Source organism: Elephas maximus, chromosome 1 (assembly GCF_024166365.1).
Source record: "Elephas maximus indicus isolate mEleMax1 chromosome 1, mEleMax1 primary haplotype, whole genome shotgun sequence".
In the NCBI taxonomy this organism is placed as follows: domain Eukaryota; kingdom Metazoa; phylum Chordata; class Mammalia; order Proboscidea; family Elephantidae; genus Elephas; species Elephas maximus.
Window position 1 is genome coordinate 174,726,684 of NC_064819.1, and position 12,740 is coordinate 174,739,423.

Here is a 12,740-nt window from a genome sequence, read left to right on the forward strand (position 1 = left end):
GGACAGGGTAGAACTGCCCCAAAGGGTTTCCAAGGAGCACCTGGTGGATTTGAACTGCAGATCTTTTTGGTTAACAGCTGTAGCACTTAACCACTACACTACCAGGGTTTTCAGATTCCCTGTAGAAGAACTATTTTCCAAGCTCTTGTCTGGAGGATAAAAGCTGGTTGCTAGTTTCCAGGAGCCAGGTAGATGAAGAATGTAAGGGTGCCATTCAATATGTAAATATTTAATTAACACCCATTTTTCAGTAAGGTACTCTCACCCTCAACTTTGCCTGGTTATCTCAGTCCAGCAACTGTCTGTTTTAATTTTTTTTTTTTTTTTTTTAGAGGATAAAGCTCTGATATTTTTGTGGGGTCAGTATCCTGATTGCATGAAGCTGGGAAGGAAGCTAATGCTTTGTAAACAGACTTTCAGCCAGTCCTCCTTATTTTAGCCATTGCTCCCCTTATGCCTCTGCTTTCAGAAGTACCTGGTGATGGCACTTCTTTAGGCTTTTTGAGGAATTGTAGTATCCATCAAACTGCTTCTCGATTCTTATTGCTGTATTTGTGTCTGTTTGTGTGTTTGACAAGCTTTTTGCAAGTAAGTCGCAGACATTCCGAGACTTCATCCATAAAAATTTAAGTATGCATCTCATATAAATGAGGATATTCTTCTGCATAACCACAACACTATCACCACAGCTAAGAAAATTGACATTAACTCAGTAGTGTCATTTAATATGTAGTCCGGATCCAAAAGACCCCAACCAAAACCAAACCCGTTGCCGTCGAGTTGATTCCGGCTCTTAGCGACTCTGTAGGAAAGGGTAGAACTGCCCCATAGGGTTTCCAAGGAGCGGCTGGTGAATTTGAACTGCTGACCTTTTGATTAGCAGCTGAGCTCTTAACCACTGTGCCACCAGGGCTCCATATGACCCCAGCTGTTCCAAAATGTATCTTATATTTTTATTTTTTAAAGTACTTATCAGTAGGACTCTGTGAGGAAGATTAGAATTGTTCTTATATTGCAGAGGACGAAAATAAGATCCCAAAATAGTAATGAATTAGTTGCCTATGAACTGATAGGCAGTAAACAATTTGCCAACAGTTGTTGACACATGGTCTCTTGCACCTACAACCTTGAAAACCACTTGAGTTTGAGCCAGCTACAGTGTGAAGGCCCGGGTTTGGCAGCCCAATGGGTCTACTTTGCTGTAGAGTGGCTCTTTTTTCTATGATTCTATGATTTGACACCTATGACATTGTTTTCAGCACTACTGTAGGTTTTTTGGGCTCATTTAATTTTGGGCCACTCTTTCCCAAAAACCTTTATTTCTGGAGTAACTTGATCCTTGTCAAACTGGTGCAGTTTTTGGACTGCAGGATTAGGTGTTAGGCTAAGATAATACTGGTATTTGTTTGTCTTTAGGGAGTCTCTGGGTGGTGCAAATGAATAAGTGCTCAACTACTAGCCAAAAGGTTGGTTGTTCAAACCACCATACAGTCAGAATTGACTTGACAGTTACTGGTTTGGTTTTAGCCTCTATTTAGGGTCATTGACATTGAATTTATTTACTGCAAAATGATTGAGTTTCATGTTCAAAGGAAAAGTAAGCTAACAAATTCTTAAAGTAAAATGACTCCTTTAGTTTGACTTTTTTGTTGTTGTGATAATGGATTATGTAAGGGTCTTAAGTTTATTTCGTTTTCAACAATGATTAAAATTTGAGGCTTCTAGTCAAAAAATTCTGAAAATGGACGCATGATACCTGCCCTTCCACCTTCTTTTCTCTTTTCTATTTCATCTTTAACGGGCCCTTTGCTCCAGTAACTGCTAAATTGACAAAGGAGGAGATAAAAGGAAACAGGAGTGGAGGGAAAGGGAGTGGGAAAAAGGAGAAACTGAAGGGAAGAAGAGAGAACGAGACTGACTCATAGTTAAGGAACACGGTTTCTAAGGAATTTGTGAAGAAGACCTAACCAAATGAATTTCAGCACTTTTTGAATCTATAACCCTTTCTTGGACTGGCTTGCCTTTTACTCAACCAGCGGTTCTCTAGGGAAGAAAGGACCCAGTGAGCAACCCATTGAGCTTCTCCATTTAACAGATTAGCTAAAATCTTTGCGCTTGTGTACTTATCAACCTTTCCATTTCTTTCACCCCTATCTGGCCTGTCCTCCCCTCATGCCACCAGCAGGCAATGGGAAGCCTATATTCTGGAATGTCTAGGGCTTCTGAGAATGACAGAAACTGATGTTCCTGCCTCCTCACCACTCTATCCTTAGCCCACTGGCCTGACTGGCCCACTGGGTTCCCACTAGCACCTGTAATGATGTAGAGGGGAGAAAAGCGTGATAATATGCAGCCTTCCATTAGCATTTACCCTGCCCGTTATCCAGTTATGCCCAGGTGCAACTTCTTTCTTTCTTGGGCCACCCCACCTTCCCACCACAGCTCTGAGACATGGGACAGTTGGGTGGCTGGGTGGTTGTTATTGTGTTGTTAGGTGCCATCGAGTTGGTTCCAACTCATAACCACGCTATGTACAACAGAACAAAACACTGCCTGGTCCTGCACTGTCTTCACAGTCGTTGTTATGCCTGAGCCCATCGTTGCAGCCACTGTGTCAATCCATCTCATTGAGGGTCTACCTCTTTTTTTGCTGACCCTCTACTTTCCCAAGCATGATGTCCTTCTCTATTTGGGTGGCAGTTATTTCTGTTTTCATTCTGCTACTCTGGTTAGCTGGCGTGTGGATGTATAGACACAGGAACTACTGCTTTCATACTTTGGAGTGTATAAATTAGGAAAAGAGACATAAGCATGTGAATAAATAAGTAATTTTGTCTTTCATCATTATCATTCTCAGAATAGTATTTTCCCTCTGTTTCCTAAACTCAGCCCAGTTATTTAAGCTCCAAGTATTTTACTAAACTTTTTATTGACATAGTGAAACAACTCAGATCATAAGAAGTACAGCTTGATAAGTTTACACAAACTGAACCAGCATTCAAAAAAATATCTATATATAGGTCACTTAACAGCACCCCAGAAATCCTCACCGTTTCTCCCTCAGTTATGATCCCCCAGGGTAACTTTATTCTCACTTCTAACAACATAGATTAGTTTGGGCTATTTCTTATATTTTATATGAACCAAGATCCAAGTATTTAACAAGTGAAACAAAATTTAATAAGAAAGGGACTTAGAAACCCACATAGACCTTGGGCATAGAGGTAGATCCAGAATAAGAAAAAGTAGAGCAAGAATGTCAAAGCAGTGTTTTTTCTATTGCTATTTCTGAAATGAATGGTAACATTTCAGTGGTGAGTCACATGCTCAGAGTGACAGAGTTGCCCAGAGTACCTACAGAGAAAATCGTAGTAATAGAAATGCACATAGAATTGCCAAATCTCAAAGGTTATGTATTTGGGACAATTTTTAATATTTACTTTCTGACTTCCAAGGGGCCTTGTATTGTGAGGTGAGTGTGTGTGTGTTCTGCTCCTTTACAAATTAATTCATGAGCAACTTTTCCTCTGAAGTGGTATATCATCAACTCCCTTTCTGGTCTTCCCATAGTATGGGGGATGGCCCTTGCCTTCCCTTCTGGTGGTCCTCAGGAGGAGCATCAGAAAGTGGTCAAGGACCACTGTGCTGGCCTAAGGGCCATGGCCAGCCAGATCCTTCAAATGTTCTATGAATTGCCTCATCCTTGGTTGGGTTGTTCTATGAAAGTAATCTTCCTGTCTTCAATAGGTTCTTTCCAAGTACTTTCCAGGTATCCTTGGTTATACTCAAGTCACTGATTAGTGTTATGAAACAAAACGTGCAGGATAAGTAAGGTTCTTAAATGAAGATTTACACTTATTTGTAGCATTACTTGTGCCTTTCACCAGTGGCCATCTAGTTGACTGTGACTTATGGCTACCCTATGTGTGTCAGAGTAGAACTGTGCTCTGTAGGGTTTTCAATGGCTGATTTTTGGAAATAGATCACCAGGCCTTTCTTCTAAGATGCCTCTGGGTGGACTCAAATCTTCAACCTTTAGGTTAGCAGCCAAGTGCTTTAGCTATTTATACTACCCAGGGGCTCCACTTGTACATTTATTTGAAGTGAATTTTAAAAGAACTTTTTTTTTTTTTTTAACAGGTTTTCTTCATAAAACCTGTTTTGTTCCACAGAGTGGAAGAACACTTTGTAGAACTTGGCATGAAAGAAATTGATGTCTTGTTTCATAGTTTTCTCTCTGGAAGAACTAAAAATGCTTTACATGTATCACCTCATATTTTAAGTAGCTCAGTGAGATAAATATTTAAATGGAATAAATATTTTATTAAAGGTCAGGAGTGAATGGAGCTAATGTTTTCATTTTACAAACAGTTAATAATTTTGCGCTAGGGGAATAACGCCTTTTATCAGCGAGCAGTTAGGAGACTTTATCTTGCCAGTCAGAGGTGACTCAGTTACTGTCTTCTGAGTAAAAATCAGCTTTGCAAAACTACATTTTCCCTTTTTATGAGAACTTTTACTTACTACCCAAAATATTTATAATAGTTAAGGCATCTATAAAAGAAATCATTTGCTTTATCTGCATTATCATTTCACAGAGTCGTCAGTCTTTTTCAGTTTCAAGCTACCTGCAGAGTATAGACATTTTGAAACAAGAAAACCTGTAACTACATTCAGTACTGAGGTGATTCTTATATATTTCATCTTTCATAATTATTTATGTCTAAAGCACTTATTTTCCTATTTTTTTTTGCCATTCACTTCATAGCCTAAGTCACATTTTTATGAATGTTTTGCAACAAATTGTTGTTAGCCGCCATTGAGTCTGCCCCCAACTCATGGCCACTCTGCGCACAACGGAATGAAATCTTGCCAAGTCCTGTGCCATCTCCATGATCGGTTACAGATCGAACCTTTGTGATCCATAGGATTTTCATTGGCTGCTTTTCTAAAGTAGATCACCAGGCCTTTCTTCCTAGTTCATCTTAGTCTGGAAGCTCTGCTGGAACATGTTCAGCCTCATAGCAACACGCAAGCGTCCATCGACAGGTGGGTGGTGGCTGCACATAAGGTACATTGGCTGGGAATCAGACCCAGGCCATCTCTGTGGAAGGTGAGAATTCCATCACTGAACCGACACTGCCGCTGCTGCAGCAGATTAGGGAGACTAAAAATGAAGTGACTGTTGATTAAACAAATGTACAGACAAATGAGTATTACTCCTTCAGAATAGAGCCCTCAGAAATCCCATTTTATGAGTCTTTATTCCAGCAAGGTTGTGTCAGAAGCCAGGGCCTTGACTTTTGAGAAGAGTTAAAAGTAGTTTCGAATCAAATTGGATAAATAAGGGGTGAGCAACTTCCACAGGGAAGAGAGCTAGCATTTCTTAAGCCCCCCCCCGTGACAGGGATTTTATATACGTCAGCTCATTCGATCCTCTCAATGTCCCTGCTCTAGTGTCTCCATTTTAAAGCTGGGGAAGTTCGGAGCAATAAATGGCCTGCCCAAGTTCACATAGCTAGCGAGGTGATTCCACTCCAGGTCTGTTTGATCCCAAAGTCATTTACTCTTTCCAGTATATATGCTGATTATTTTATTTACCCCTTTTTCTTTAAAAACTGTATGGGGCAGTTCTATTCTGTCCTACAGATGAGTCAGAATCAACTCAACAGCAATGGTTTTTTTCTTTAATTATTTTTTTTAAATGTGTGTCTGAAGTATAAAAATAATTTGTTTTGTCTGGTTTTTAAACAAATTCTGGATTAAGTGAGCAAGAGGAAATATTTTGAATAATGTCATTATTGAAATAAATAACTTCTTGGAAGGAAAACTCTAATATAGATGTTTGTTCTTTTAATATATATGAAGAAAAAAGTGTTTGAGATTATGGGCTGTACATGATAGATAACCTTACCCATTTTTCCAAATTACCTGACTTGAACTTTACACTGGATTTTAAAAAAAAAATTTTTTTTTTTTGGTTTGCTGTTGATTAACTTATTGTCTAGGGAGTCATCCTTTTCACATATTATGGAAGTGACTTTGGGAACTGTAACTTGATTATTTTTGGTTAGAGAGCTAAAAGCACTTGCTACCATAAGATTGCTCTTTCAGAGACAGTTAATAGTGCTAAAGTGGGAGGCAGGAGGAACAGAACTACGAAGTCATGCTGTGAGGTTTTGGTCCTGGGTGCAGACTATCACCGTCTGAAGGTTAGACCAGAGTGAGCTCTGGGTAGCACAGTGCTTGGTACAGATATTTTTAAGTCTTTTAAGGAACTGGAATTACGCCAGTAATTTTAATATGTAAAGGTAGTGTTTATTTGCTACACAGTACTTGGCACATGTTGCAGTTGTTCTTAGGTGCCGCCAAGAAGGTTCTGACTCATAGCGACCGTACGTACAATAGAATGAAACACTGACTGGCCCTGCACCATCCCACAGTGGTTGCTATGTTTGAGCCCGTTGTTGCAGCCACTGTGTCAGTCTATCTCATTGAGGGTCTTCCTCTTTTTCACTGCCCCTCTACTTTACTAAGTGTGATGTCCTTTTCCAGGACTGGTCCCTTCTGATAACATGTTCAGAATACATGAGATGAAGGCTTGCCATTCTTGCTTCTAAGGAGCATTCTGGCTGTACTTCTTCCAATACAGATCTGTTCGTTCTTCCGGCAGTCCATGGTATATTCAATATTCTTCACTAACACCGTAATTCAAAGGCATCAATTCTCTTTCCTCATTCATTGTCCTGCTTTTAAAAAAAATTTTTTGTTCCTTTTTTTTTTTTAATTGTACTTTAGATGAAGGTTTACAGAACAAACTAGTCTCTCATCAAACAGTTAGTACATAGATTGTTCTATGACACTGGTTAACAACCCCACGACATGTCAAAACTTTCCCTTCTCAACCCTGGGTTCCGTATTACCAGCTTTCCTCTTCCCTCCTGCCTTCCAGTCCCTGCCCTAGGGACTTTAGTCTTGTTTTGTTCCATGTTCAATCTTTGGCTGAAGGGTGAACTTGAGGAACGACCTCATAACTCAGCTGAAAGTGCGTTGGGGCCATACTCTCAGGGTTTTTCCAGTCTCTGTCCGGCCAGCAAGTCAGGTCTTTCCTTTTGAGTTAGAATTTTGTTGTACATTTTTCTCCAGCTCTGTCCGAGACCCTCTATTGTGAACCCTGTCAGAGTAGTCAGTGGTGGTAGCCAGGCACCATGTCATTTTACTGGACTCAGTCTGTTGAAGGCCATGGTAGATGTTGTCCGTTAGTCCTTTGGGTTAATCTTTCCCTTTTATCTTTAGTTTTCTTCATTCTTCCTTGCTCCCGAAGGGGTGAGACCAGTGGAGTCCTGTGAGATGGCCACTCACAGGCTTTTAAGACCCCAGACTCTATTCACTGAAGTAGAATGTAGAACGTATTCTTTATAAACTATGTTATGCCAGTTGAGTTAGATGTTCCCTGAGACCCCCACAGCCCTCAGCCCAGCTGTTTGGTCCCTCGGAGAGTTTGGATATGTCTATGGAGCTACCATGACTTTGCCTTGTACAGGTTGTGCTGACTTCCCCAGTATTGTGACATTGTCCTGCTTTGCATGCATATGAGGCAATTACAAATACCATGGCTTGGGTCAGGTACACCTTAGTCCTCAAGGTGTAATAGTCATCAGAGAGGCCTTTTGCAGCAGATTTGCCTAATGCAATACGTCGTTCTATTTCTTGGCTGCTGCTTCCGTGGGCGTTGATTGTGGATCCAGATAAAATGAAGTCCTTGACAACTTCAATCTTTTCTCCATTTATAATGATATGTTGTTTATTGATCCAGTTGTGAGAATTTTTGTTTTCTTTCTGTTGAGGCATAATCTATACTGAAGGCTGTAGTCTTTGATCTTTATCAGTAAGTGCTTCAAGTCTTCTTCGCTTTCAGCAAGCAAGGTTGTATCATGTGTATATCGCAGGTTACTAATGAGTTTTCCTCCAATCCCAATGCTGCGTTCTTCTTCATATAGTCAGGTTTATTGGATTATTTGCTCAGCATACAGATTAAGTATGGTGAAAGGATGCAACCTGGATGCACACTTTTTCTGAGTTTGAAACCACTCAGCATTCTCTTGTTCTGTTCGAACAATTGCCCCTTGGTCTATGTACACGTTCCACATGAGCACAATTAAGTGTTCTAGAATTTCCATTCTTTCAATATTATACATAATTTGTTATGATCCACATAGTTGAATGCCTTTGCATAGTCAATAAAACTCAGGTAAACATCTTTCTGGTATTCCCTGCTTTCAGCCAAGATCCATCTGACATCAGCAATGATATCCCTGGTTCCGGAGCCTCTTCTGAATCCGGCTTGAATTCCTGGCAGTTCCCTGTCAGTGTACTACTAAAACTGCTTTTGAATGATCTTTAGCATAATTTTACTTACGTGTGATATTAATGATATTGTTCAATAATTTCCTCATTTCATTTTATCACCTTCCTTTGGAGTGGGTAAAAATATGGATCTCTTCCAGTCTGTTGGCCAGGTAGCTGTCTTCTAAATTTCTTGGCATAGACAAATGAGTGCTTCTTGGGTTGCATCCATTTCTTGAATTATCTCAACTGGTATTCTATCAATTCCTGGACCTTTGTTTTTCGCCAATGCCTTCAGTGCAGCTTGGAGTTCATACTTCAGTACTGTTGGTTCTTGATCATACGCTACCTCCTGAAATGGTTGAAGACTGACCAATTCTTTTTGGTACAGTGACTCTGTATTTCTTCCATCTTCTTTTTTTTTTTTTTTTTAAATTTTTATTAAGCTTCAAGTGAACATTTACCATTCCAATCAGTCTGTCACATGTAGGTTTACATACATCTTACTCCCTTCTCCCACTTGCTCTCCCCCTATTGAGTCAGCCCTTATAGTCTCTCGTTTCGTGCCAATTTTACCTTCTTCCCTCTCTCTCTATCTTCCCATCCCCCCTCCAGTCAAGAGTTGCCAACACACTCTCCTGTGTCCACCTGATTTAATTAGCTCACTCTTCATCAGTATCTCTCTCCCCCCCACTGACCAGTCCTTTTCATGCCTGATGATTTGTCTTCGGGGATGGTTCCTGTCCTGTGCCATCAGAAGTTCTGGGGAGCATTGTCTCTGGGATTCCTCTAGTCGCAATCATACCATTAGGTGTGGTCTTTTAATGAGAATTTGGGGTCTGCATCCCATTGGTCTCCTGCTCCCTCAGGAGTTGTCTGTTGTGTTCCCTGACAGGGCAGACATCGATTGTGGCCGGGCACCAACTAGTTCTTCTGGTCTCAGGATATTGTAGGTCTCTGGTTCAAGTGGCCCTTTCTGTCTCTTGGGTTCTTAGTTGTCGTGTGACCTTGGTGTTCTTCCTTTGCCTTTGCTCCCGGTGGGTTGAGACCAATTAATGTATTTTAGATGGCTGCTTGTTGGCATTTAGGACCCCAGGTGCCACAATTCAAAGTGGGATGCAGAGTGTTTTCATAATAGAATTGTTTTGCCCATTGATTTAGAAGTCCTCTCAAACCAAGTTCCCCAGACCCCAGCCCCTGCTTCGCTATCCTTTGAGGCTTTCATTTTATCTCGGAAACCTCTTTACTTTTAATCCTGTCCAATTAGGCTGACCTTCCATGTTTTGAGTGTTGTCTTTCCCTTCACCCAAAGCAGTTCCCATCTACAGATTGATCAATAAAAAGCCCTCTCCCTCCCTCCCTCCCTCCCTCCCCCCTTTGTAACCACAAAAGTATGTGTTCTTTTCCGTTTTTTCTATTTCTCAAGATCTTATAATAGTGGTCTTATACAATATTTGTCCTTTTGCAACTGACTCATTTCGCTCAGCATAATGCCTTCCAGATTCCTCCATGTTATGAAGTGTTTCAGAGATTCGTCACTGTTCTTTATCGATGCGTAATATTCCATTGTGTGAATATACCACAATTTATTTACCCATTCGTCCGTTGATGGACATCTTGTTTGCTTCCAGCTTTTTGCTATTGTAAACAGAGCTGCAATAAACATGGGTGTGCATATATCTGTTTGTGTGAAGGGTCTTGTATTTTTAGGGTATATTCCGAGGAGTGGGATTTCTGGGTTGTATGGTAGTTCTATTTCTAACTGTTTAAGATAACGCCAGATTCCATCTTCTTTTGATACTTCCTGCATCATTCAATTTTTTGCCCGTGGAATCCTTCAGTATTATAACGTGAGGCTTGAATTTCTTCTTCAGTTCTTTCAACTTTAGAAATGCCAAGCATGTTCTTCTCTTTTTGTTTTCTAACTCCAGGTCTTTGCATATTTCATTGTAATACTTTACTTTGTCTTCTTGAACTGCCCTTTGAAATCTTCTGTTCAGTTCTTTTATGTGATCATTTCTTCCTTTCGCTTTAACCCAAGCCACTCTGTATTCAAGAGCAAGTTTCAAAGTCTCTTCTGACATCCATTCTGGTCTTTTCTTTTTTTCATGTCTTTTTAAGGACCTTTTGCTTTCTTCATGTATGATGTCCTTGATGTCATTCCACAAGCCATTTGGTCTTTGGTCATTAGTGTTCAATGCATCAGATCTATCCTTGAGATGGTCTCTAAATTCAGGTGAGATATACTCAAAGTTGTACTTTGACTTTTATGGAATGATTTTAATTTTATTCAGCTTCAACTTGAATTTGCATAGGAGCAATTGATGGTCTGTTCCGCAGTTGGCCCCTGGCCTTGCTCTGATTGATAATACTGAGCTTCTCCAGCTTCTCTTTCCACAGATGTAGTTGATTTGATTCCTGTGTCTTCCATCCAGTAAGGTCCACGTGTATAGTTGCTGTTTATGTTGTTGAAAAAAGGTATTTGCAATGAATATGTCGTTGGACTTGCAGAATTCTATCATGAGATCTTCCGCATCATTTCTGTCACCAAGGCCATATTTCCAATTACCGATTCTTCTTATTTCCAGCTTTCACATTGCAGTCACCAGTAATTATCAAGTATCTTGACTGCATGCTTGATCAATTTCAGACTACAGAAGTTGATAAAAATCTTCAGTTCCTTCAACTTTGGCATTAGTGGTTGGTGTGTAAATTTGAATAATAATTAACTGGTCTTCTTGTAGGCGTATGGATTTTATTCTATAACTGACACCATTCCTCTTCAGTTTGTCATTCGGCATAGTAGACCATATGATTGTCTGATTGAAAATGGCTGGTACCAGCCCATTGCAGCTCACTAATGCCTTGGATATTGATCTTTATGTATTCTGTTTGATTTTTGACGACTTCCAATTTTCCTTGATTCTTACTTCATACATCCCATGTTCCAATTGTTAGTGGATGTTTGCAGCTGTTTCTTCTCGTTTTGAGTCATGCCACATCAGCAAATGAAGGCCTTGAAAGCTTTACTCTATCCATGTCATTAAGATCGACTATTTTGAGGAGGCAGCTCTCTTCAATCATATTTTTAGTTGACGTCCACCTGAGGGACTCTTCTTCCAGCACTATATCAGACAGTGTTCCTTTGCTATTCATAAGGTTTTCACTGGCCAATTTTTTCTTTTTGGGGGGGAAGTAAATTGCCAGGTCCTTCTTCCTCGTCTGTCTTAGTCTGGAAGCTCTGCTGAAGCCTGTCCAGCGTGGGTGACCCTGCTTGTATTTGAAATACTGATAGCATAGCTTCCAGCATCACAGCAACACACAAGCCACCACAATATGACAAACTGACAGACAACTAGTGGTTGGCACATATAGGTGCTCAATAAATGTTTTTTGAACTGAATTGAATTTGAATACAAATATTTGCAAAGCATGCTGAATGTACTATACCTAATCTCATAGTCCGTTATATAGTAATATCTGTTTTCCAGCGCAGGTGACCTTTTTTCTTCCTCAAATATTTTGAGCAGAGCGGCAGAGTATTTACTCATAATATAATTAAAGAAAAGAATAAGTGTTATTTATATACACATTAGGTGAGATGGTCCAATGAGACGATAGACTTGGACCAGAATGAAGTCAAGCAGAAAGCCCTGTGTTCTTCTGGAAGTGTCAGGACTAGCTCCAGGGTAATGAGGCTTATTTGAAACACAGAAGCTCATACCAATCATTTAAAAAATCTCTTTCCAGAAACCGAAAACTCCAACATCTCCCACCACAGAGGAGGATTCCTTCCTTTCCTTTCCTAAACCCCCAGTGGACCCTGCGAAAATTCGAAGAATAAGCAGTGCCCGGGCACGCTTATTCAGGGCGGCCTCGCAGGGGGCGCTGCTGCCGGACCGAACCCTTCCTCCTGCTGAATGTAAGGCCATGTAACATCCTTTCACACCTGGGGACAGACAAGCTTCTTGTGTTTGCACACAAAAGCTAGTTTTATATGATTTTTCCTAATTCCAGGTGATTTCATTAACTAAGGCTTTAGTTAATATTGTGTAAAAACTGCGTAAGCACTACTGCACATGTATTTTTCTGGGTGTTGATAAGGAACACATAAATATCACAGTTATTTCTGTTGTTTTTAAATTACTTGGTAGACAAGGAATATTAAGGTAAGTATTTTTCCTGATGGGTGGGTTCACGTATATAGGAAATAAATGATTTTTAAATTAGAGTTCAAAAAGTTGTTACTTTCATTAGGCATACTTAAGATTCATATAATGTACACTGAGGTCTTTGAAAATGCCTTTCTGATCCCGTGGGAATATGTAAGCAAGCATTGAATGGGATTTTTGGTACTGCCACACAATTGCTGGCTGGGATCTAAACCTGGGAAC

The 12,740-nt window shown here is 40.1% G+C and overlaps 1 protein-coding gene across 4 annotated transcripts in view; it reads left to right on the top strand.

Annotated features, from left to right (window-relative positions):
• The window catches only part of ARMC2 (armadillo repeat containing 2), a 146,024-nt gene that overhangs the window by 13,852 nt on the left and 119,432 nt on the right, over nucleotides 1–12,740 (top strand). For all 4 annotated transcript variants that reach the window (XM_049895423.1, XM_049895684.1, XM_049895594.1 and 1 more), the window contains exon 4: nucleotides 12,097–12,268. In XM_049895423.1, the coding sequence (XP_049751380.1) occupies nucleotides 12,097–12,268 (172 nt within the window). The remainder of the gene's footprint in view (nucleotides 1–12,096; nucleotides 12,269–12,740) is intronic.